The sequence below is a fragment of the Pseudophryne corroboree genome (genome assembly GCF_028390025.1).
Source record: "Pseudophryne corroboree isolate aPseCor3 chromosome 3 unlocalized genomic scaffold, aPseCor3.hap2 SUPER_3_unloc_10, whole genome shotgun sequence".
Lineage (NCBI taxonomy): Eukaryota > Metazoa > Chordata > Amphibia > Anura > Myobatrachidae > Pseudophryne > Pseudophryne corroboree.
The window spans coordinates 735,942-759,079 of NW_026967494.1; the positions used below are offsets into that span (position 1 = coordinate 735,942).

The 23,138-nt window shown below is 48.7% G+C and overlaps 1 protein-coding gene across 1 annotated transcript in view; it reads right to left on the reverse strand.

The window, feature by feature from the left end:
* LOC134983206 (oocyte zinc finger protein XlCOF22-like) overlaps positions 1–23,138 on the reverse strand; it is a 48,426-nt gene that overhangs the window by 16,960 nt on the left and 8,328 nt on the right. Inside the window, exons 3-5 of the mRNA XM_063948947.1 lie at positions 22,903–22,981; positions 22,687–22,784; positions 16,746–17,001 (exon numbers count right to left, since the gene is read on the reverse strand). Of these exons, the coding sequence (XP_063805017.1) occupies positions 16,746–17,001; positions 22,687–22,784; positions 22,903–22,936 (388 nt within the window). The 5' untranslated portion in view covers positions 22,937–22,981. The remainder of the gene's footprint in view (positions 1–16,745; positions 17,002–22,686; positions 22,785–22,902; positions 22,982–23,138) is intronic.

Here is a 23,138-nt window from a genome sequence, read left to right on the forward strand (position 1 = left end):
CTATGAGATACTGGAGACGACCATACCTCTTGCGGAAGTCAAGAAACTTATGAACCTCGAATTCCTCATTTTGAGCAGCTTGAACCTTGGGAGGTTAAGGGAAAGATGCCCGAAAATGATTTAGTACAAGAGGCTTTAGCAGAGAAATGTGGAAGGCATTGGGAATTTTCAAATAGGGAGGCAGTTTCACCTTGTAAGAAACAGGATTCAACACTCGTAATAGGATACGGAACGATGAATCTTGGAGCAAACTTTTTGGTAGGAACTTTGAGTCTGAGGTCTCTGGTGGATATCCAAACACGATCTCCCACTTTGAGACTAGGAACAGCCCTATGTTTCTGATCAGCATAGGTCTTTTATTTCTGGGAAGTCTCAAGTAGCGCCTTATGAATTTGACTCCAAATCTTAGTGAACTGACGAAGAGCGGATTCAGCAGCAGGAACCTCAAGAGATGGGAGAGATTAGAAGGAAGGAACTCGTGGATGAAAACTATAGTTAATGAAGAAAGGAGTGGAATTGGTAGAAGAATGATATAGGTTATTGTATGCAAACTCAGCAAATGGGAGGTAATCCATCCAGTCTTACTGAGCAGGGGACATGAACATCCGTAAGAAAGTTTCCAGATATTGGTTGACTCTTTCAGTCTGTCCGTCAGTCTGGGGATGGTGGGCTGAAGAGAAGTTCAACTTGTTTCCTATGACAGAGCAGAGAGCTTTCCAGATTTGGCGAGGAATTGAGGACCCCAATCAGAAACTATTTCCTGTGGAAGGCCATGCAAATGAAAAATCTATGAGAAAAACAATTTGGATAGCTGAGGAGCAGAGGGAAGACTGGTGAGGGGTATGAAGTGAGCCATCTTTGAAAATCATTCCACAATGACACAAATGGTGTTGTGCCTTCTGGAGACTGTCAAATCGGTTATGAAATCCATAAAGATGCGAGTCCAAAGCTTTTGAGGTGTTGAAAGTGGATGAAGAAGACCCGAGGGAGATGTTCGTGGACCTTTTGTTGAACACACTTGGAACAGACTGCTTCAAATTCAAAGACATCTGTTTTAAGATGAGGCTACCAGTAGAATCGCTGAATGAACTTGAGAGTCTTATGACCACCGGTATGACCCATGAAAGATAAAGAATGAGCCCAAGTAAGCAATTTCCTGCAAAATTTTGGTGCTACAAACGTTCTCCCCAGAGGAGGTAGAGGAACAGTACGAGTTGAAGCAAATGAAGCCAGATTCAGAATAAATTGTTTCTCAGAGGAGTTGAGTGAATCATCCGTTTGAAAAGAACGAGAAAGTGCATCTGCTCTTCAATTTAAGGTTCCTGGGCGGTTAATAGTTTAAAGGAGAACCGAGAGAAGTAGTGAGCCCAACTGGCTTGCCATGGGTTTAAACAACGAGTTTAAACAATGGGTTTAAGCCATCATGGAAGGACTTGGAGAAGACGGAATGGGAGAAGATTCTGAATGATCAGGACTGGGACTTAATGTTAGTTGATTAGGAAGAAGAAAAAGGTCTCAAGTCAGTTTGAGAGGTTTCCTGTTAAGGACGAGGTTTAGCTTTCTTATGAGATGATTTTCCAGTTCTGCCCATTCTTCAGCATAACATTACAGAGATTAGAGAACAAGGTCAGGAGGCCAGTAGCAACATAGCATAAGTATTAAAGTGTGGAAATAGGGAGACATCAGTGAGCATAGACCCCCAGTGGCCATCGGTTACAGAAACATTGTGAGGTCAGTTGTTTATGGGTAATAGCAAGAAGATGCCATCCTTGAGCGGTAAAGTAATTTATAGGAGCCAGCAACTGGAGCCTGCTACTGTCCTGGACACATGGACTGTTACACCGTAGCTATACTGATGCCCCAAGAGCTCTAATTGGATCTCACGGGGATTGATAAGAGCAGGAGGGAAAAAAACCCCAGCAGCAGTCAAACAGTATGGAGGATGTAGTCAGCACAGTCTGCCACCAGAGGGAGTCGACAGAGCAGGAGTGGAGGCCAGGCAATAATAATAATAAAAGCAGTTCAGGCGACCACTTACTGCCCAGGTAGGGCTGCAGCGGCAGAAGTCCCTGCCAGAAATCACTGAGGCTGTAGTGAAGGGCACTGATCATGGGCTGGCAGTGTCTGTAGCTCTCAGGGAAGCGGCTGGTTTCAGGAGGGCATGTGGTTATATTGCCAGTTTTCAAGATGGCCACTTCTGGCAGGGAAGCCCAGATCAGAAGAAACTGTCCGGCTATGGTGGGAGAACCAGGTCAGTAATAAGGCAGGAGAGGAGAGGGTAATAGGATGCAGGGGCACAGGGTAGCGTATTTGGCTGCACAGAAACCACACCTGTATGTCCTCTATAATTCACAGCTCCACCAGATTTCCCCCGTAGCACCATGGGTTACGAGGAGAGGGGAGATGCCGGGACACTGCTGGAGAGATGACAGGCAAGCGCTCCATGTATTTCCCGCTGCCACAACTCAGGGCTTCAACGGCCGGACAGTAGGAGAAGGCAGGCTGCGGACAGGTGAGCTGACTAACCTGACGCGTCCCTGCTGAGGCCACCAATCCCCGTAGTATGCACCGCATCAGATGCCGGGAGAGCAGCTCTGCTCTGTCTCCAGCCGCGGTCACTGCTGATCTCCAGTCAGCCTCTCCACACGATTCCAACAGTACGGCTAGGCACAAGAGTGGACAGGGCGCACAGCCCTGGGTGAGTAGCAGTGCTACCTCGTTGAGGTCCGGTCCGCGGTGGGAACACTGCACAACTTCAGTCCGCGGCTTCGGATCCGGGAGTACTCCGCACCCTGCAAAATCCAGATGAATGGCTCCGCAACCTACAAAACACACAGAGGGGCAAGAAAGGGCCTGAAAGAGCCCGTAGGACAGCTGTAAAAGGCAGAAAGGACCTATATAAGCAGGAGCTCCTTTATCCTGCTTCCTGCTGCCTTTCCAGTCACCCCCCCTCCCCCGTGACATCATTTATTGATGTTGTAAATAGAAGTAATGTAGATTTTTGCACCAATCTAAGACCTGCGAATCTACTTTGGGAGCCACCTCCCTTTTTTTTTTTTTTTTAAACATTCCCCAGCTGGACGAGGATAATTGGAATTCCATTTCTTGGAATTCTAACTTCCTACTGGGCGTAAACATAAAATTTCCATCAGCTGTTTTGGGATGTTTAAACACAGTTGCCTTAGTTTTTAACACAGGCTCTGCTGCCTCTTCTAAGGATAGAATGGCTTAAATAGCACTAATTAGCTCAGGTATGTCCACTGAGCTGAGACCTTCCGAAGTGCAATGAGTCCTCATCCTCCAACGAATCCTCATCTAAAACATGTGTAGACTGTGAAGATGTTGTATCATGTCTATGTGATTTACTTACCACCAGCCTTTCAGCCTGCTTTTTTGAGAGGCTGACAATTCCCTAGGTGTATAAACCTCAGAATGAATGTTGCATGTAAGGGTTAATAGGGAAACCTGTCACTGGTATAGGAGCTGGTATAAACTGCTCAGCTACATTGGATAATGTCTGTGCAAAGTAGCCCATGAAGGTTCACCAGAACCTCTGCCTGCCTCACTGTACACGTGGGTAAGCTTTGTCGCGACCCGGCGGGGAGTTGTTGGAGCGACTCTAAGGTGCGTATAAGATGCTTTTTAGAAAGATCACTCAAAAAAAATAGTAATACTATAAAAATAGGATTTAAATACTTACCAGTAAATCCTTTTCTCCTAGTCCGTAGGAGGATGCTGGGGTCACTTCAGAACCATGGGGTATAGACTGATCGGCAGGAGACATGGGCACTTTAAGACTTTTCCAGAGTGTGAACTGGCTACTCCCTCTATGCCCCTCCTCCACACTTCAGTATAGGAACTGTGCCCAGGGAGACGTACATTTCGAGGAAAGAATTTATTATAAAGTTAACGGTGAGAGTCATACCAGCTCACACTTCAACCATGCCGTACAACAGGGCATTCAACGTTACACATGTCAACGGCATGAACAAATGCACAGCAACATGCTGAAAAGAAATGTAACACAACTCTTGTGTAACAACAACTAACAACTGCAGGTAAGGTACGCACTGGGCCAGGTGCCCAGCATCCTCTACAGACAAGGAGAAAAGGATTTACCGGTAGGTATTAAAATCCTATTTATTCATACGTCCTAGAGGATGCTGGGGTCACTTCAGAACCATGGGGTTATAACAAAGCTCCAGAACGGGAAGAAAAGTGCGGATGACCCTGCAACACTGATTGACCAAACTTGAGGTCATCATCGGCCACGGTATCAAACCTGTAAAACTTGGCAAACGTGTTTGCCCCCGTGGTTGCAAAGTTGCAACGCCGAGACACCCCGGGCAGCTGCCCAGGAAGAGCCCACCTTTCCAGTAGAATGGGCATTCACCGAACTCAGTAACGGCAATCCTGCCGTGGAATGAGCGTGCTGAATCGTACCTCTGATCCAGCGCGCAATGGTCTGCTTAGAAGCAGGATACCCAATCTTGTTGGGAGCATACAGGACAAACAGAGCCTCTGGTTTCCAAATTTGAGCTGTCCTTGCGACATAAATTTTCAAAGCCCTGACCACATCTAGGGACTTTGATGCAGAGAAGGTGTCAGTAGCCACTGGCACCACAATAGGCTGGTTTATATGGAAAGAGAAAACCACCTTCGGAAGAAATTGCTGCCGAGTTCTTAACTCCGCCCTATCTTCATGGAAGATCAAGTAAGGACTCTTGTGAGACAAGGCCGCTAACTCAGACACCCGCCTTGCGGATGCTAAGGCCAACAGTATGACCACTTTCCAAGTGAGAAATTTTAACTCTATCTCCTGTAGAGGTTCAAACCAATGTGATTGAAGGAACTGCAACACCACGTTAAGATCCCACAGTGCCGGGGGGGGCGTGGCCTAACGGGACATGGAGTAGCAGCTCGGCGTGAGTGCTCTCCACTCCCGTATATCCGTTTGGACATCCTGTGTGGACCCCCCGAGCCCAAAATACATCGGCGGACAGGGGAAGGTCTGAGGCAGCAGTGAGACCGTCGTGAGCCGCCGGACGGGCGCGGATTGCGGAGACTCGGAGCGCCGAAGTTTCTCCTTTCTGGCCTCCCTCTGCACCTAAAATGGCGCCGTGACTTCCGGTCCCGGCTCTCTGGCGCGGCCCCTGGAGAATGCGCTGTGCTGGAGCTGATTACACGGGGAGCGCATGAGTGACCCTGCCGGAGCCTGCAATAATCCTCTCAGCTACTGAGTGCTGTACTGCCCGCGTCCCCCCCTCACATGGGGGAATAAGGTACCTGACTGCTGGACCCTGTACACCGTTTTCCTTGCTCCCTCCAGTGCTGCAGTAAACCGAGACACCCTCAACCCCCCCTCATATCTTCTGTGCTACTTGAGTGCTAAATAGCCCTGGGCTGGGAAGCCCATATATTATAGGGGTCGGGTATCCTCCTCAGAGGTCTCCCCTGCATGCTTCTGAGGAAAGGCACTGATCTGTTATATATGGTGGTCTGAGGAGCTGAGACTGTGTCCTGCTGCTTCCAGGGTGTGCATACTTCACTGTTATTCTGAACCACATAACCTCTGGGTTGCTGATTGATACTCTCTGATCTACTGATTCTGCACTACTATAAGATATCTACAAAATGGTGAAGAATCATCATAAATCGACTGCGGCCCGGCTCGCACAATACTCGCATACCCCCAGAGGGCGCGCGGCGGCGGCGGATGGGGGTGGAGACGCCCCGACACCGGGGTCCCCCAGCCACTCGACATCCTCCGGCGCTGCCTCGGATGATGTGCTGCATAAAGTGTTGGAAGCCCTGGCGGCTAGCGAATCCCGTCTCTCTGACAAGATAGGCCAAGTACAAGCCGACCTGACCATAATCCACCACGATATCCAAAAGATTAGAGAGCGGGTCGGTGAGGTCGAGACACGAACATCCACGCTAAAGGATAAATTCCCCCCGCTTAGCTCCCGTGTCACCGCCATGGATGGTCAGCTGTCCGATATTAAAAGCAAGATGCTAGACATGGAAGGCAGACTGAGAAGGAATAACATCCGTTTTGTGGGGCTCCCGGAAAAAGAGGAGGGCAGCTCCCCTGAGCAGTTCGTGGAATCTTGGCTGAAAAATTCTCTTGGAGTTGAATCCTTCACGCCATTCTTCACGGTGGAACGAGCCCACAGAATTCCTTTCAGGCCGTTGCCGCCGGGTGCGCCGCCGCGCACACTCATAGCGAAATTCCTTCACTATCGAGATCGAGATGCAGTTCTATCCTTGGCACGCACCAAGGGACCCCTGATGTGGAATGGCTCCAAAATTTCAGTGTTTCCGGACTTTGCGCTGGAGGTACAAAAGGAGCGTGCACAATTTGTTCCGATTAAAAGACGCCTCAGGGAACTTAATCTACAATATGCAATGCTGTTTCCCTCTAGGCTGAGGGTAGTGGCGGATGGAGAATCAAGATTTTTTGCTACACCTCGGGACGCTGCCCTGTGGTTGGATCGATGGGCCCCGGCCAGACGGGCGCTTGCTCCTGATCCTTAATGTGTGATGTAAAGTCCTATGTCTAGGCTGGTACTTCTTACTGTTATCCATATCGCAGTGCATTACTCGGCTTGTTGATGTCTCTGTTTAGGGCTCGGGGTGGGATCTCCTCACCTTTTCTAGCTAAGGGAGGGGGACCTACGCTTTTTGTCTTTGGGCCATTTTACTCATTGCCCTCACATGTTAGGCTAATTTTTGTTTTTTGTGTTTTTTCTCTTTGTTGTAAGGGAACAGGTTAATGGGGGAAGGTATGCCTCAGTTCGGGAGGGTATACAGGGTGGGGGGGGGGGGGGGCAGGATGGGAGGGAACGTATTTTGTTGTTTGTTTCCTTTTTTTCATTTCTTGTATGTGTTGCAGACGCTATGGGGTTATTGATTTTTACTACTGCATCTAGTTTTGAAGTAGAGGGTCTGGCGGGGATACGCGGGACCGACCGTATACTATGGAGTGTCCTGACTTATGGCCTCTAACCAACTCAAATTAATATCCTGGAACGTCCGGGGGCTAAACGATAAGGTCAAGCGTTCACTAGTGCTTCGACATGTGAAACAATATGCTGCAGATGTTATTTGCCTCATGGAGACCCACTTAGTGGGGGCAAAAGTCCTTGCTCTTAAGAAACCATGGGTGGGATGGGCTTACCACTCCACCCACACGACACATTCACGGGGTGTGTCGATCCTAGTTAGAAGGTCGGTCCCGTTTGTTCTTGATCAGGTCCAACTGGACCAGTGGGGCAGATATGTCTTTATAAAATGCAAAGTTTATGCTATGTCTGTACTTATCCTGGCTGTTTATATACCGCCCCCTTATTCTCCGGCGGTTCTCAGAAAGGCAGCTGAGTTTATAGCGATGTATCCGAATGTTGCAATAGTCTGTCTTGGAGACTTTAATAATGTCCTCGACCATGCTCTAGATCGAACTAGAAGGTCCCCTGATGCTCCGGTGACGCGGAGGAGGGACTTTGCGCTACTGGTAGACAGTCTGGGCTTGGTTGATGCATGGAGGGCTCGTCATCCTGGTACACGACAGTATACATGTTTTTCTCCTACCTACTTATCCTTTTCTAGGATAGATCTGGCACTCACCTCTAGGGGCCTGCTGCCGCGGGTGATTGATGTTCACTATGCTACTAGGGGCATATCAGACCATTCCCCGGTAATCCTTAGTCTAGATATGGGAGATGTTAGGGGGGTGCGGTTTTGGAGGTTTAATCCCTTTTGGTTGACCCAGATGGGCACCGGTGCGGAGTTGGAGGAGATATGGGAGGTCTTTTTGCGGGAAAATCAGGGTTCGGTGTCTGATACAATACTATGGGATGCCTTTAAGGCACATGTCCGTGGCACCCTGATCAAGAGAGTGGCAGCTTTGAAATCTGGCTATGCCCGGGATGAGCGTAACCTTGAAGCAGGATGTAGGAAGCTGGAGCTGCAGTATATGACTGATGGTCTGGATACTACGAGGGAGAGGTGGCTGCTTGCGCAGGCTGAGTGGCGTGAATGTCTGGCTGAGAAGGCTAAATACCGCCTACTCTATGCTCAACACACGTACTACGCAACGGGCGATAGGTCTGGTAGCTTCATGGCAGTGTTGGCGGGTGCAGATAGAGCATCTAACACGGTGTCTGTAATTTGTACCAATGACAAAACTACTCATTCTAACACGCCTGATATTGTGGGGGTCTTTGCAGATTACTATAGACGACTGTACAGCTCTAGGCTTACCCACTCCGAGACCGAAATAGAGGCGTATTTGGCTGATATTTCATTACCCAGGCTGTCCCAAGACGCTACAGCTTTTCTGGACTCCCCCTTGACACTGACTGAGGTGGAATCAGCGATTAACTCATTTCCTGGAGGGAAAACCCCGGGCCTTGACGGAATCCCCCTGGAACTTTATAAAAAGCACTTACCCTTTTATGGCCCTAAACTCCTTACTCTATATAATACACTGTTTGTACAGGGTCGGCTGCCTGACTCTATGGCTGAGGCCCTAATTATAGTCCTCCTTAAGCCAGATAAGGACCCAACACGGGTCGAATCTTACCGCCCGATCTCCTTGCTGACAACTGACGTTAAGATTTTAGCTAAAATTCTAGCAACAAGGCTCAGTGAGGTGATTCTACAATTGATACACGAAGATCAATCAGGGTTCATGCTGGGCCGGTCCACTTTACCTAACTTACGTAGACTTTACACGCAGCTCCAAGCCCCTCGCGAGGGGTCCTGCTCCTCAGCTATAGTATCCCTGGATGCAGCTAAGGCATTTGATTCTGTGGAGTGGGGCTTCTTGTGGGGGACGATGGACAGATTTGGGTTCGGACCTATTTTTAAAAAGTGGGTCCAGTTACTTTACTCTGCACCCCGGGCTAGGGTATCAGTTAATGGCCATATATCCTCATCTTTCTCCCTACAGAGAGGGACAAGGCAGGGCTGTCCTCTGTCCCCAATCTTATTTGCTCTAGCAATAGAGCCTCTGGCCGGCATTGTTAGATCTTCCCCGCGGGTGGCGGGCCTCCGGTTGGGTGGCAGGACAGACAAAATTGCTCTTTATGCAGACGACATATTGTTGTTCGTACCTGATTATTCTGCTAATATGCCTCATATTCTGGAAATTATTGTCACTTTTGGGGGATTCTCTGGTCTGTCCATCAATTGGGACAAGTCCTGTGTCCTTCCGCTAAGAGGCCCCTGTCCTGTCTGCCCCCCCGGGGGCCTGCCGCTTCGCTGGGTGGACTCCTTCAAATACCTGGGGGTATGGGTTACTAACCAGTCCACGCAATTTATTGAGCTGAATATACACCCACAAATAGACTATCTGCGGTCCCGTATCAGGGTGTGGAGTAAACTGCCACTTACAGTTACGGGTAGGATAAATCTAATTAAAATGGTTGTATTACCTAAAATGCTATATGTCCTCCAACATTCCCCCGTCTACCTCCCCCAGAAACTATTTGGTATCATAGATGGTATCTTGTCTTCACTGGTGTGGTCTAACCGTAGAGCTAGGATTGGACTGGATACTTTAACTAGGTCCCGGGACTCGGGTGGGCTGGCTCTCCCGAAACTTAGATTTTATTACTTAGCAGCTCAGCTGTTCCACCTAATTCCTTGGGTATCTGTTCCGTCCAGGGACCTATTAATCTCTAACGTCTTACTAGCGCTTAACATAAATTTGACACCCCTTCAGCTCCTACTTAGTGATAATGTAGCACTCCTAAAGATGCCGCTGGTCAAACAAGCAATTATGGTTTGGAGACAGATACACTCCATGTTAGAAGGAGAGGGATGGGATCCTGACACCCCATTGATGCACACTCGGGCTCTCACACACTTCACATCCCTACATGTAGGTTCGGTGTGGGGACGCTGGGGGGTTCTCTCCATTAATCACTTATATTCCTCGGGTACATTCATTTCCTTTGGACAAATGCGAACTGAGTTCAATATACCCGCATCCTACTATTACAGATATATTCAGCTTCGCCACGCTTGCGCGTCCCAGTTTGGGGCTGCTCCGCCTCTCCTTCGGAAGTCCCCAGCCCACCTGCTCCTGACCGATAGCCTAGGAACGGGGTCTATCTCCGCTCTCTACTCCGCTCTGCTCGGTGCCCATCATTCTAACAGTCTCTTGCACCTTAAAGCCAAATGGGAGGTGGATGTGGGTCCGATCTCCCTGGAAATATGGGAGGAAGCCCTGGGGGCTGCGCGCGCAGCTACCACATCGGCCCGTTTTCAACAGATACACCTGTTTATACTACACAGAGTCTACATCACTCCCAGACGTCTTGTCAATATGGGGGGACGGAGCGACTCTAGATGCCCGAAGTGTGCCTCTCTTGACGGTACCTTCTGGCATCTATTATGGACCTGCCCGGTTGTGCAGGACTTTTGGCGGGAGCTGATACAGATTATGGCCGCTACGGGAATCCCCCTAGATGTGTTTACTCCCCTTGTGTGTACCCTCGGGGTCATAGACGAGGAAATACTGGATGCCCATTCCAGAAGATATACTCTTAACCTATGTGCTCTGGCAAAGGTACTGATAGCACGCTCATGGATGGCGGCTGCCGGCCCCGATGTTAATAAATGGATACCACTAGTGAATTCGGTTGCGTCCCACGAAAAATTTGTTTACATATCTAGGAAAGCCCCGGTAAAATATTACAAGATATGGGATAGGTGGCTATCGTCACCATGGTACCAATATACCCAAGCCTCTCCCCACTGATAACCTGTGTTGTTCTTTTGATAAATTTATATAATACTACTGCATGACCTGATGTGATGTACAAAGGATGCTTAGTGCGGTTATAATATAGTTGTCTGCAACTCTCGTTATATGCTTATGTTGCTATGTCGCTCTTTACAATAACTGTTGAACCAAAAACGAATACACAGAGCACATGCTATGGTTTTTCTTTCTTTTTATTTTTGCATTGTTATTGCTATGTTATGTATGTTTGACAGAAAATCAAATAAAAATATATTGAATTAAAAAAGATCCCACAGTGCCACTGGAGGCACAAATGGAAGTTAATTGTGCAAAACCCCTTTCACGAACGTCTGAACTTCTGGAAGGGAGTTGTTTCTGAAAGAAAATTGATAAGGCCGAAATCTGGACCTTAATGGAGCCCAATTTCAGACCCGCATCCACACCCGCCTGTAGAAATAGGAGAAAAACGTCCCAAGTGAAACTGTTCCTTTGGAGCCTTCTTGGATTCACACCAAGATACATATTTTCTCCAAATACGGTGGTAATGTTTAGACGTTACTCCTTTCCTGGCCTGAATGAAAGTGGGAATGACTTCTTCTGGAATACCCTTTCGGGCTAGGATCTGGCGTTCAGCCATGCCGTCAAACGTAGCCGCGATAAGTCTTGATACACGCACGGCCCCTGCTGCAGCAGGTCCTCGCGAAGAAGAAGAGGTTGAGGATTTTCTATGATTAACTCTTGAAGATCTGGATACCAAGCCCTCCTTGGCAAGTCTGGGACAATGAGGATCGCCTGAACCCTTATTCTTCTAACAATCTTGAGAACTTTTGGAATCAGTGGAAGTGGAGGGAAGACATACACCGACTGAAACACCCACTGTGTCACCAGTGCATCCACTGCTATTGCTTGAGGGTCACTCGACCTGGAATAATATCTCTGAAGCTTCTTGTTGAGACGAGATGCCATCATGTCTACTTGAGGGACTCACCAAAGATCTGCCACCTCTGCGAAGACGTGTGGGTGGAGGCCCCATTCTTCTGGATGGAGATCGTGTCTGCTGAGGAAGTCTGCTTCCCAGTTGTCCACTCCCGGAATGAAAATTGCAGAGAGTGCTTGCATGTTTTTCCGCCCAGAGGAGGATTCTTGTCGCCTCTGCCATCGCCGCTCTGCTTTTCATTCTGCCCTGACTGTTTATGTACGCCACTGCTGTTACATTGTCGGAATGGATCTGTACGGTTAGATCTTGAAGAAGATGCTCCGCTTGTAGACGGCCGTTGTAAATGGCTCTCAACTCCAGAACGTTTATGTGAAGACAAGATTCCTGACTTGACCATCTTCCTTGGAAGCTTACTCCGTTTGACTGCCCCCCAGCCTCGGAGACTTGTATCCGTGGTTACCAGGACCCAGTCCTGAATCCCGAACCACCCTGAATCCCGAACCTGCGACCCTGCAGTAGGTGAGCACTGTGTAGCCACCACAAAAGCGATTTCCAGAGCCTTTTCCACTGGAAGAAATACCCTCTGTACTTTTGTGTCCAGAATCATTCCCAGAAAGGATAACTTTGTTGTAGGTTCCAATTGTGATTTTGGAATGTTTATGATCCAACCGTGTTGTTGAAGCACTGTCGGGGAGAGTGCAATGTTCTGCACCAACCGTTCCCTGGACCTCGCTTTTATTAGGAGATCGTCCAGGTAGGGAATTATAATGACTCCTTTCTGACGAAGGAGGACCATCATCTTCGCCATCACCTTGGTGAAGACCCTCGGTGCCGTGGAGAGTCCAAACGGCAACGTCTGAAATTAGTAATGACAATCCTGTACCGCGAATCTCAGATAAGCTTGATGCAGAGGATAAATGGGAACATGTAAGTAGGCATCTTTTATGTCCACGGATACCATGAAATTCCCTTCCTCCAGACTGGAGATCACTGCTGTCAGAGATTCTATCTTGAATTTGAACCTTTTCAGGTATAGATTCAGAGATTTTAGGTTCAGGATCGGTCTGACCGAGCCGTCCGGCTTCGGAACTACGAAGAGGCTTGAATAAAAACCTTCTCCCTGTTGTGAGAAGGGAACCAGGACAATGACTTGATCCTGACACAATTTTTGTATTGCTACAGTTACCACCTCCCTATCGGGGAGAGAAACTGGTAAGGCCGATTTCTAAAAGCGGGAAAGCCTTGAAACTCCAGTTTGTACCTGTGGGACACAATTTGTAAGACCCACGGGTCTAGGCCAGAATGAACCCAGAACTGACTGAAAAGCTGCAGACGAGCCCCAGCGTCATATTGTAGACTTGGCAGAAGCAGGTGATTTCTGCTCCTGTGATCCTGGGGACGCTGAGGACCTTTTTCCTCGTCCCCTTCCTCTACCTGCCAAGAAAGGGGAACCTTTACCCTTTTTGTATCTATTGGGCCGAAAGGACTGCATCTGAAAGTGATGAGGTTTCTTTGCCGACGTAGGAGCATAAGGCAAAAAAGTTGATTTACCTGCGTTAGCCGCAGAAACTAAAGCATCTAGCCCATCACCAAACAAGGCCTCTCCATTATAAGGGAGAGACTCCATATTTCTTTTGGAATCTGCGTCAGCATTCCACTGGCGAATCCACAACGCCCTCCGTGCCAAGACTGCCATGGTAGATGCTCTTGATCCCAAGAGCCCAATATCTCTCATAGCTTCACGCATGTATGCTGCAGCGTCTTTTATATGACCCAACGTAAGGAGAATCTTGTCTCTATCTATTGTGTCAATTTCAGAAGACAAGTTATCTGACCACTTTTCAATAGCACTACTCACCCACGCACAGGCAATGGTAGGCCATGAGTAGTGTCCCATTGGCCACATAAAAACTTTAATGTAGTCTCCAACTTTTGTTCTGCCGGCTCCTTGAGAGCAGCCGTCCCAGGTTTGCCCAGACACCCCCAAAGAGAGTGTTCAGTTCATGAGAAGGAGGAAACGTTACATTAGTTTTCTTTTCTTTATAGAGGTAAACCTTCTGCTGAGGTAAAGAAGGGATCTCCGTAACCTCTAACACCTCCTTTATAGCCACAATCATGTACTGAATGTTTTTAGCTAATTTTGGATCTATTGCCCTGGAATCACCAGTGTCGACACAGGAATCAGCGTCCGTGTCGGTCTGTATAACCTGAGCAAATGACCTCTTATGGGACCCAGAGGGATCCCCTGTGGTTGAAAACACAGAGTTTTGACAAATCACATCTTCCACAGACTTTCTCCAAGTTTCTGCATGAGACTCAGACTTATTCAATCTCTTACTGATATGATTCACACTATCACGTAATTCTTTCACCCATTCAGGCTCATGGTGTGCCGGTAGCGACATCACATTACAACCCTGTGTCCCCATAATGGCTTCCTCAGGGGAAGAACTCCCTGCCTCAGACATGTCACACGCGTGTACACCACACCACAGACACTCCGGGGCTTATAGGGGACAGACCCACAGTAAAATCTGTCAGAAGGATACAGAAGGAATTGCCAGCTCACAACTCAGCGCCAGTAATTGTCTGTGAAACACAAAATGCCTACAGAGCTGCAGTGCTTTTATAATTACACAATGTACATAGCACCAAATTTCACTGCGCCCCCCCCCCCCCCCCCCGTTTTACACCCGGATACTTGTTTCAGCAGTGGAGGAGGACCAGCGGTCTTCTCTGCAGCCTGGAGGGAGAGAAAATGGCGCTGAGCAGTGTGCTGGCTGTCTGAGGAAGAAGCCCCGCCCCCGTAATGGCGCGCTTTCACTCAGACTTAGACTCATGTTTATACTGGCGTGGGGTAGGACTGTGCCGCAGCAACTTATGCCCCTAATCTGCCAGTCCTATAAGGGTTCATGCTGCCCAGGGCACCCCCCCTCCCCCCACGCCCTGCACCCTGCAGTACCTGTGTGTGTGGAAGCATGGCGCACAGCGTTCCCGCCCGCTGCGCGGTACCTTTCTAGCCGTCCCGATGTTGAAGAGTCTTTTCCTCTTACTCACCTGTCTTCTGACTTCTGGCGCTGTAAGGGGGGTGACGGCAGGCTGTGGGAGTGAGCACATATCCGCAGCTAGCGTTCTGTACCCCTCAGGAGCTAATGGTGTCCTGTCAGCTTAGAAGCAGAGCCATGAAACTCACAGAAGTTGGTTCCTACATCCTCCCCTAGGTCCCACGAAGCAGGGAGACTGTTGCCAGCAGTGCTCCCTGAAAATAAAAAACCTAACAAGTCTTTTCCCGAGAAACTCAGTAGAGCTCCCCTGGAGTGCATCCAGTCTGCCTGGGCACAGATTCTAAACTGAGGTCTGGAGGAGGGGCATAGAGGCAGGAGCCAGTTCACACTCTGGAAAAGTCTTAAAGTGCCCATGTCTCCTGCGGATCCGTCTATACCCCATGGTTCTGAAGTGACCCCAGCATCCTCTAGGACGTATGAGAAATAAGAAAACTTATGGCTGCTAAAAAAACAGCAGCCCTCTGACCATGGTCTGGCTCCTGCCGCACCAAACAAAACACTGATGTGCACATGCGTGTAGATGGTGACACTACAACTACTGGATGATCATTGTGAATGTCTGAGGTATTGATACAATGCAAATTTGTTGAGATATTGTTTCTTTTTCAGATGGAACCATGGGTCGTGCACGTGATGCGACTGGCAAAAGGGAGCCATTGGTTTTGGCCGAGACCGGCATTTGTTTGTTGGTGATCCCTTGTAGACAGTGAGTAGTATCCATCTACAGTGGAAGAAGTATGGACACCAAGAATCTCAGCGGCGGAACAGTGGGCGAATGCAGATCATGACAAATCAGGACCACAGGCATTTAAAGCGCCTAGCAACCATCAATCATTCCAAACGCATCAGGAAATGCACCAACAGTACAATGCCGGACCCAGCCAAGCAGTCCCAGATCTGGTGAATTGGAGGGCCATGTGAGATGTGGTAGCACGTCAGACTGGTGCTCTGAAAACCAATCCAAGCCTTTCGGCAACTGTTCCGCCACTGAGAGCATACCTAAAGTTTAACACTAATGTGATAGCTGTTTTTATGGTAATTATTTTGAGCAATAGAGTAGCACCTGCAGTATAGTGGGGTCCCTTGTCGGGGCTGCAGGCTTAAATGCACTGAGCAATACATGAACTAAAACTCCACTGTTTATTATTGTTAGTTAATATAGTGAGTGCAAGACACATTTATGTATGTAGTAAGGCTACTGGGAAACCTTAGATTGAGCAATATTGGATCTGGCCATTACATTCCCTAAAGTCATAACCTCAGAACTGCACAGAGCAGGAACTATTATTCACAAGTAATTAGGAATGTGTTCATCATGAACAAGTCCACAATTACCGTCTGAAGGTTACACAATTATTTCAAGTCTACACTGATATTTGAGAATAAAGCCTTTAACAGAAAACACCCCTGAAGAAGTCGCTATTGACGAAACGCGTTGGAAGACGCGCAATTTGGATTTAGAGTGAATTGGAGTGGATAAGAACAAGCCCACCCATGCAAGGGTGACAACAAGTGCAAAATGCTTGTCTTATGATTATACAGATATGTACTTGTGATAAGCTTTTAATCTGTTTTACTTGAAGTTCTAGATTCAAATTTCATTTTATTTCTGAATCTTATACGAATTGTATTTGGTGGGCTCAGGTCTACTGTATAGCAGGAAATATTTCACACCTGCATCATCTAACAAAATGCATATAAATTAGGCACTCCACAAAAAACAATACTAATTATATTATATACATACATACATACATACATATATACACATTTCTATATAATCACTAATAATAAACTTCTGCTTGTTACTTTTAATAACATTATAATAAGTGTGTAATAACTCTCTATGTGATATTTGTCATGGATAGCCTTGGGTTAGAAACACCCAACTGAGAATAGGGCTGATGGCGGAGGAGGGTGTAGGATAAGAGATTGCTGTAGTGACTGAGCAATGAGAATGTGACTTCTGTAATAAGTGTTTATTACTCACCTGTGCTGATATCTGTAGGGATCTCCTCCTCCTTACACTGCTGATCACCCCTCACATACGTCTCTGCTTCTTCCTCTATATCTTCTGCCTTCATATCAGTCACATACGTCTCTTCTTCTCCCTCTATATCTTCTGCCTTTATATCAGTCACATACGTCTCTTCTTCTCCCTCTGTATCTTCTGCCTTTATATCATTCACATACGTCTCTTCTTCTTCCTCTATATCTTCTGCCTTAATATCAGACAGACGTTCTATCTAAATAACCAAAAAATAAAGATATTTATGGTAAGAACTTACCGTTGTTAAATCTTTCTGCGTGGTACACTGGGCTCCACAAGGATAACATCGGATGTAGAGTAGGATCTTGATCCGGGGTACCAACAGGCTCAAAGCTTTTGACTGTTCCCAAGATACACTGCGCCACCTCCTCTATAACCCCACCTCCGTGCACAGGAGCTCAGTTTCGTTAACCAGCCCAATGCAGTAGCAGGTATCAGAGATGACAATCGCTCGTAGCCAAGTACACCGCACACTCCCCACAGGAAAGGGTGTCAGCGGCTAATGCCAATACCAATCCAAAGAAGCTAAGTGCGTAAGGGTGGACGCCTTGTGGAGCCCAGTGTACCTCGCAGAAACAGATTTAACAACAGTAAGTTCTTACCATAAATCTTGTTTTCTGCTGCAGGGTACACTGGGCTCCACAAGGATTAACATCGGGGATATCCTAAAGCAGTTCCTTATGGGAGGGGAAGCACTGTAGCGAGTACAACAACCCGGTGTCCAAAGGAAGCATCCTGGGAGGCGGAAGTATCGAAGGCATAGAACCTTATAAACGTGTTCCCAGAGGACCATGTTGCCCTCTTGCACAACTGTTCAAGGGTCGCACCATGGTGGGCCGCCCAAGAAGGTCCAACCGACCAAGTAGAATGGGATTTAATGGTAGCAGGAACCGGATGACCAGCCTGTACATAACCATGTGCAATCACCATTCTAATCCACCTGGCCAATTGCTTGGAAACAGGCCAGCCACGTTTGTGAAAACCAAACAACACAAAAAGAGAATCAGATTTCCTAAAAGAGGTAGTTCTCTTCACATAGATACGGAGAGCCCGTACCACATCCAAAGACCGCTCTTTGGAAGACAACTCAGGAGAATTAAAAGCCGGAACCACAATCTCCTGGTTAAGGTGGAAGGAAGACACCACCATAGGCAAATAACCTGGCCGCATTCTAAGAACCGGCCGTTCACGGTGAAAAATGTAATAGGGAGACTTACAGGATAAGGCACCCAAGTCCGATACCCTTCTATCTGAAACAATCGCCAGCAAGAAGAGGACCTTAAGGGACAGCCACTTAAGGTCAGCAAAGGCAAGAGGGCTCAAACGGAGACTCTTACAAGGCCTCCAAAACCACGACAAGTCCCAAGGGGCCACAGGTGGCACATATGTAGGCTGAATCCGCTGCAAACCCCGAGTGAATGTATGGACATCAGGTAGGGTAACTATCTTTCTCTGAAACCAAAGGAACAAAGCAGAGATGTGAACCTTGAGGGATGGCAGAGATGTGAACCTTGAGGGAGGCCAGACGCAGGCCTAAGTCCAGGCCCTGTTGTAGAAAGGCCAATAGTTTGGCCGTACTAAACTTCGAAATGTCATGATTATGAGACGCACGCCAAGTGAAGTAAGCATTCCAGACCCTATGGTAGATCAGAGCAGAAGCCGGCTTACGGGCCTTCAACACAGTTTGAACGACCACCTCAGAAAAACCCTTGGCCCTCAGGACGGAAGCTTCAAGAGCTACGCCGTCAATGCCAGATGGGCCAAATCCTGGTAAACACAAGGGCCCTGAACGAGGAGGTCCGGTCGTTGTGGAAGTAGAAGGGGACGATCCCACGAGAGTCCCAGTAGATCGGAGAACCAGTGCCATCTGGGCCATGCTAGAGCAACCAGAAGTAGGTTTCCGCCTTCTTGCTTGAACTTCCGTATTACTCTGGGCAGGAGTGACACCGGAGGGAACACATAAGGTAGCTGAAAGTTCCATGGTATTGCCAGAACGTCCACGAACGCAGCTTGAGGATCCCTTGTCCTTGCTCCGAAAACTGGAACCTTGTGATTGTGTCGAGATGCCATCAGGTCCACATCTGGAAGGCCCCACTTGTCCACGAGGAGTTGAAACACTTCTGGATGGAGGCTCCACTCTCTGGCATGTACGTCCTGATGAATGAGAAAGTCCGCTTCCCAGTTTAGGACGCCCAGAATAAACACTGCCGATATGGCTGGCAGATGATGTTCCACCCACTGAAGAATCTGTGATACTTCCCTCAATGCCATGCGGCTTCGAGAGCCGCTCTGATTGCTGTACGTCACTGTAGTGGCATTGTCCATTCTACTTGAACAGGTCTGTTCTGTATGAGATGCTGGGCCATTGTCAACGCATTGAACACTGCCCGCAGTTCCAGAATATTTATCGGGAGTAGAGACTCCTCCTTGGTCCACCGACCCTGAAGAGAGTGCTTTTCCAACACTGCTCCCCAACCTCTTAGACTGGCATCCGTCGTCAGCAGGACCCAGTTGGATATCCAGAAGGGACGGCCCCTGCACAACCGTTGGTCCTGGGGCCACCAGCTCAGTGACAGGAGGACCCCCGGAGACAAGGAGATCATGTGAAACCTGATCCGGTGAGGCAGGCCGTCCCACTTGGACAGAATCAACTTCTGCAGAGGGCGAGAATGGAATTGAGCATACTCCACCATGTCGAAAGCCGACACCATGAGACCTAGCACTTGCATTGCCGAATGAATCAACACTTGCGGACGAGATAGGAAGCATTGAATCCTGTCCTGAAGTTTCAGGACTTTCTCCTTAGACAGGAACAACTGCTGGTTGTGAGTGTCCAATAACGCTCACAGGTGTACCATGCTCCGAGCAGGAACCAGGGAGGATTTCTTCCAGTTGATCAGCCACCCGTGGGCTTTCATGCACTGGACCGTCAGATCGAGATGACACAGGAGAAGATCTGGGGAATTCGCCAGGATCAACAATTCATCCAGATACGGCAGGATCCTGACCCCTTGACGGCGGAGTGAAGCTGTCATGACCGCCATAACTTTGGTGAAAACTCGGGGAGCCGTTGTCAAACCAAAGGGTAACGCCCGAAATTGGTAATGTAGGTTGCCCACCGCAAACCTCAGGTACTGCTGATGAGATACCGCAATAGGAATATGCAGGAAGGCATCCTGTATGTCCAGGGAGACCATAAAGTCCCCAGGCTCCAAGGCCAGAACAATAGAGCGCAGAGTTTCCATACGAAAGTTGGGAGACCCGCACATGCTTGTTCAAGGACTTCAGATTGAGAATGGGCCGTGAGGACCCGTCCGGTTTTCGGGACTAGGAACAGCATTGAATAGAACCCGTTGCCTCTTTGAGCTAGAGGAACCTGTACCACCACTCCGGTGGACAGGAGGGAGTGCACCACCAAATGCCAAGTGTATGCTTTTGCCGGATCCAGAGGCACATCTGTCAAACAAAATCGATGAGGGGGACGATTCTTGAAAGGTATGGCGTAACCTCGAGTGACGACTTCCCTTACCCAGTTATCCGAAGTGGTCTGCAACCATTCATGGGCAAAACCTAGAAGTAGGTCCCCCACCTTGGGATCCCCCAGTGGGAGGCACGCCCCGTCATGTGGCAGGCTTGTCAGTTATGGAAGCAGGCTGATGGGCGGCCCAGGCACGCTTCGGTCTGGGCTTGGCAGGTCTGGAAGCACGAGCTTGCTTTGGGTACGCCTGACCTTTTGCTTTACCTGGAGTACGAAAGGACCGAGGGAAAGTACTTTTAGCCTTCTGTGCGGAAGGAGCCGTACTAGGTAGGCAAGCAGTTTTAGCAGTAGCCAGATTAGCCACAATCTTATTGAGGTCTTCTCCGAAGAGAATGTCTCCCTTGAAAGGAAGCACCTCCAGGGTTTTCTTGGAATCCACATCCACCGACCAGAATCTCAACCAAAGGATACGTCTTGCCAAGACAGACATAGAAGCAGCCTTGGTCTCGAGCACCCCGGCATCGGAGGCCGCCTACTTAAGGTACAGAGAAGCCGTGGTAATATACAAGAGACATTGTCGAGCATGCTCAGACGCATTGGAAGGCAGTTCCGCCGCAAACTCCTAATCCCACGCCTCAACAGCTTCAGCAGCCCAAGTTGCTGCAATGGTTGGCCTATGCACCGCCCCCATTAGGGTATAAATCGCTTTTAAAAAACACTCCACATGTCTATCCGTCGGTTCCTTCAGGGAGGTGACGGTAGTTACTTGTAGAGCAGAGGAAACAACCATTTCCTCCATTACGTCTGCGGCCTCACTACCACGCAGTGTGGGAGAAGCCCCAGCGTCATTGCCACGTGTAGCAGACATAAGAGCGTGCACAATATCGGGAAACCTGGTACAAGGTGTAGCAGCAATATACCCAGCAAGAACACCCGGTGATGTGACTATGACAGCACAAACCGGGTGTTCAAGAGATAAATCGATATGGTGACTATAAATCACAAGGAAAAATACACAGCAAGTATATCTTGTGATACAATCCTATATTATACAGAAAGAAATCTGATACACTTAGTCCCTCAGGTATAACAATATAGGAATTGCCCGCTGAGTGAAATACTCTGCAATAAGGCAGCCACACAGCAGCTACATGCACACACACATATATAGTCACACACGTACCATGCAGAAATTATACACCATAAACTGCACTGGACTAGCAACACAAAGTAATACTCAGTATTGATAACAATAGATATAACAATGTACAGTAAGCACTGGATGTATATCACAGGGTGTTTGTACCACACCACCCTGACTGTATGCGCTCTTTCTTACCTAACACAGTCCCAGTGACAGGTAGAATACTAAGTGTCCTATAGGAAGCACAGCGCTGGCAGTCAGGCGGTTCTACAGAGGAGGATTTGCCCCAGCAGTCCCAGGAACAGCTCAGCTCTGTCTGTAATGGCTGCTGACCGGGAGTGAGGGAGAGAGATGCAGCTCCAGGGCGGGAACATTTGCAGAAATAGCGCCCTGGGGCTAGGGGAGGGGCCACAGGTCAGATCTGCTCCCCCTGCTGACATCCCCACCGGGCGCTGAGGGCAGTGAAAAGCAGGGTTATGTATAATAAAAAACCCAGACCTGTGCCCTGTAATTGTCCCTGGTGGCTAGTGGCGCGGCTGCCCAATAAAAGTGTCCACGCCAGCGCACGCGCAGCCCGCCTCCTACAGCCGCGCTTGATCGCGGTAAAGAGCGGCCAGAGAGACCCCTTACCCCCCCCCCCCCGTACCTGCGGCCCCCACGATCCGGGAGGACGGCGGCGTGTGTGTGACTGATGCTGTGAAAGAACCGGAGCCTCCGCTGCAGTGACCCGGCAACCAGGGCGCGGGAGTATACAGCGCCGCTGGGGGTGATGGAGCTGCAGTCAGGGAAGTCTGGGAGACGTTACCGGCTGCAGCCCTGTTACTCTGTCAGAAGAATCTTCAGTCTTTTCCTTTACAATAAACCCATCAATAGGCTGCCTAATGCAGCACCCCTGTTATGTGCCTGCTTACTGCAAGACTCCAACTTACTGACTGAGCTCCTGTGCACGGAGGCGGGGCTATAGAGGAGGCGGGGCTATAGAGGAGGCGGGGCTATAGAGGAGGCGGCACTGAGCATCTTGGGAACAGTCAAAAGCTCTCAGCCTGTTGGTGCCTCGGATCAAGATCCTACTCTACACTCGATGTTAATCCTTGTGGAGCCCAGTGTACCCCGCAGCAGAAAATACAATGGCATTTGCGTAGTGATTAAACGGAGGTGAAACAGTATAATATCAGTGTATAATACACACACAGCTCCTCTACAGATCATATAGTGACAGTCACTTTGGTATATTGGATGAGACCCTAAATCCCACCTACCTGATCCTCCTGTGGGATCCTGTGATTCTCCTCTGTACAATCCTGGGAATACAGAGGACGGGGACATCTCTCTGGGGTATCTCTGTTACTGGGCCCATCTGTAGGAGACACACAGTGACTGAGTACAGTGTATATATGTGATTATCAGATGATGTGTGTATATAGGGGCCCCCATACCTGCTCTCCCCTGTACAATACATGACAGTCTCCTCTTACCCAGTGATGTGAGGGGCCGGTGATTCTCCATCATCACATCCTTGTACAGACGCGTGTGTTTCTCTATATACTCCCCCTCCTGCATGGAGACATAGACAGTGACATCCTGACACCTTATAGGAACCTGACACACACAGTGATACAGTCATCACCCAGACACGTCCCCTGGTGTTACTGTATAATGTCCCATTCCCAGCAGTCACCTCTCCAGTCATCACCCAGACACATCCCCTGGT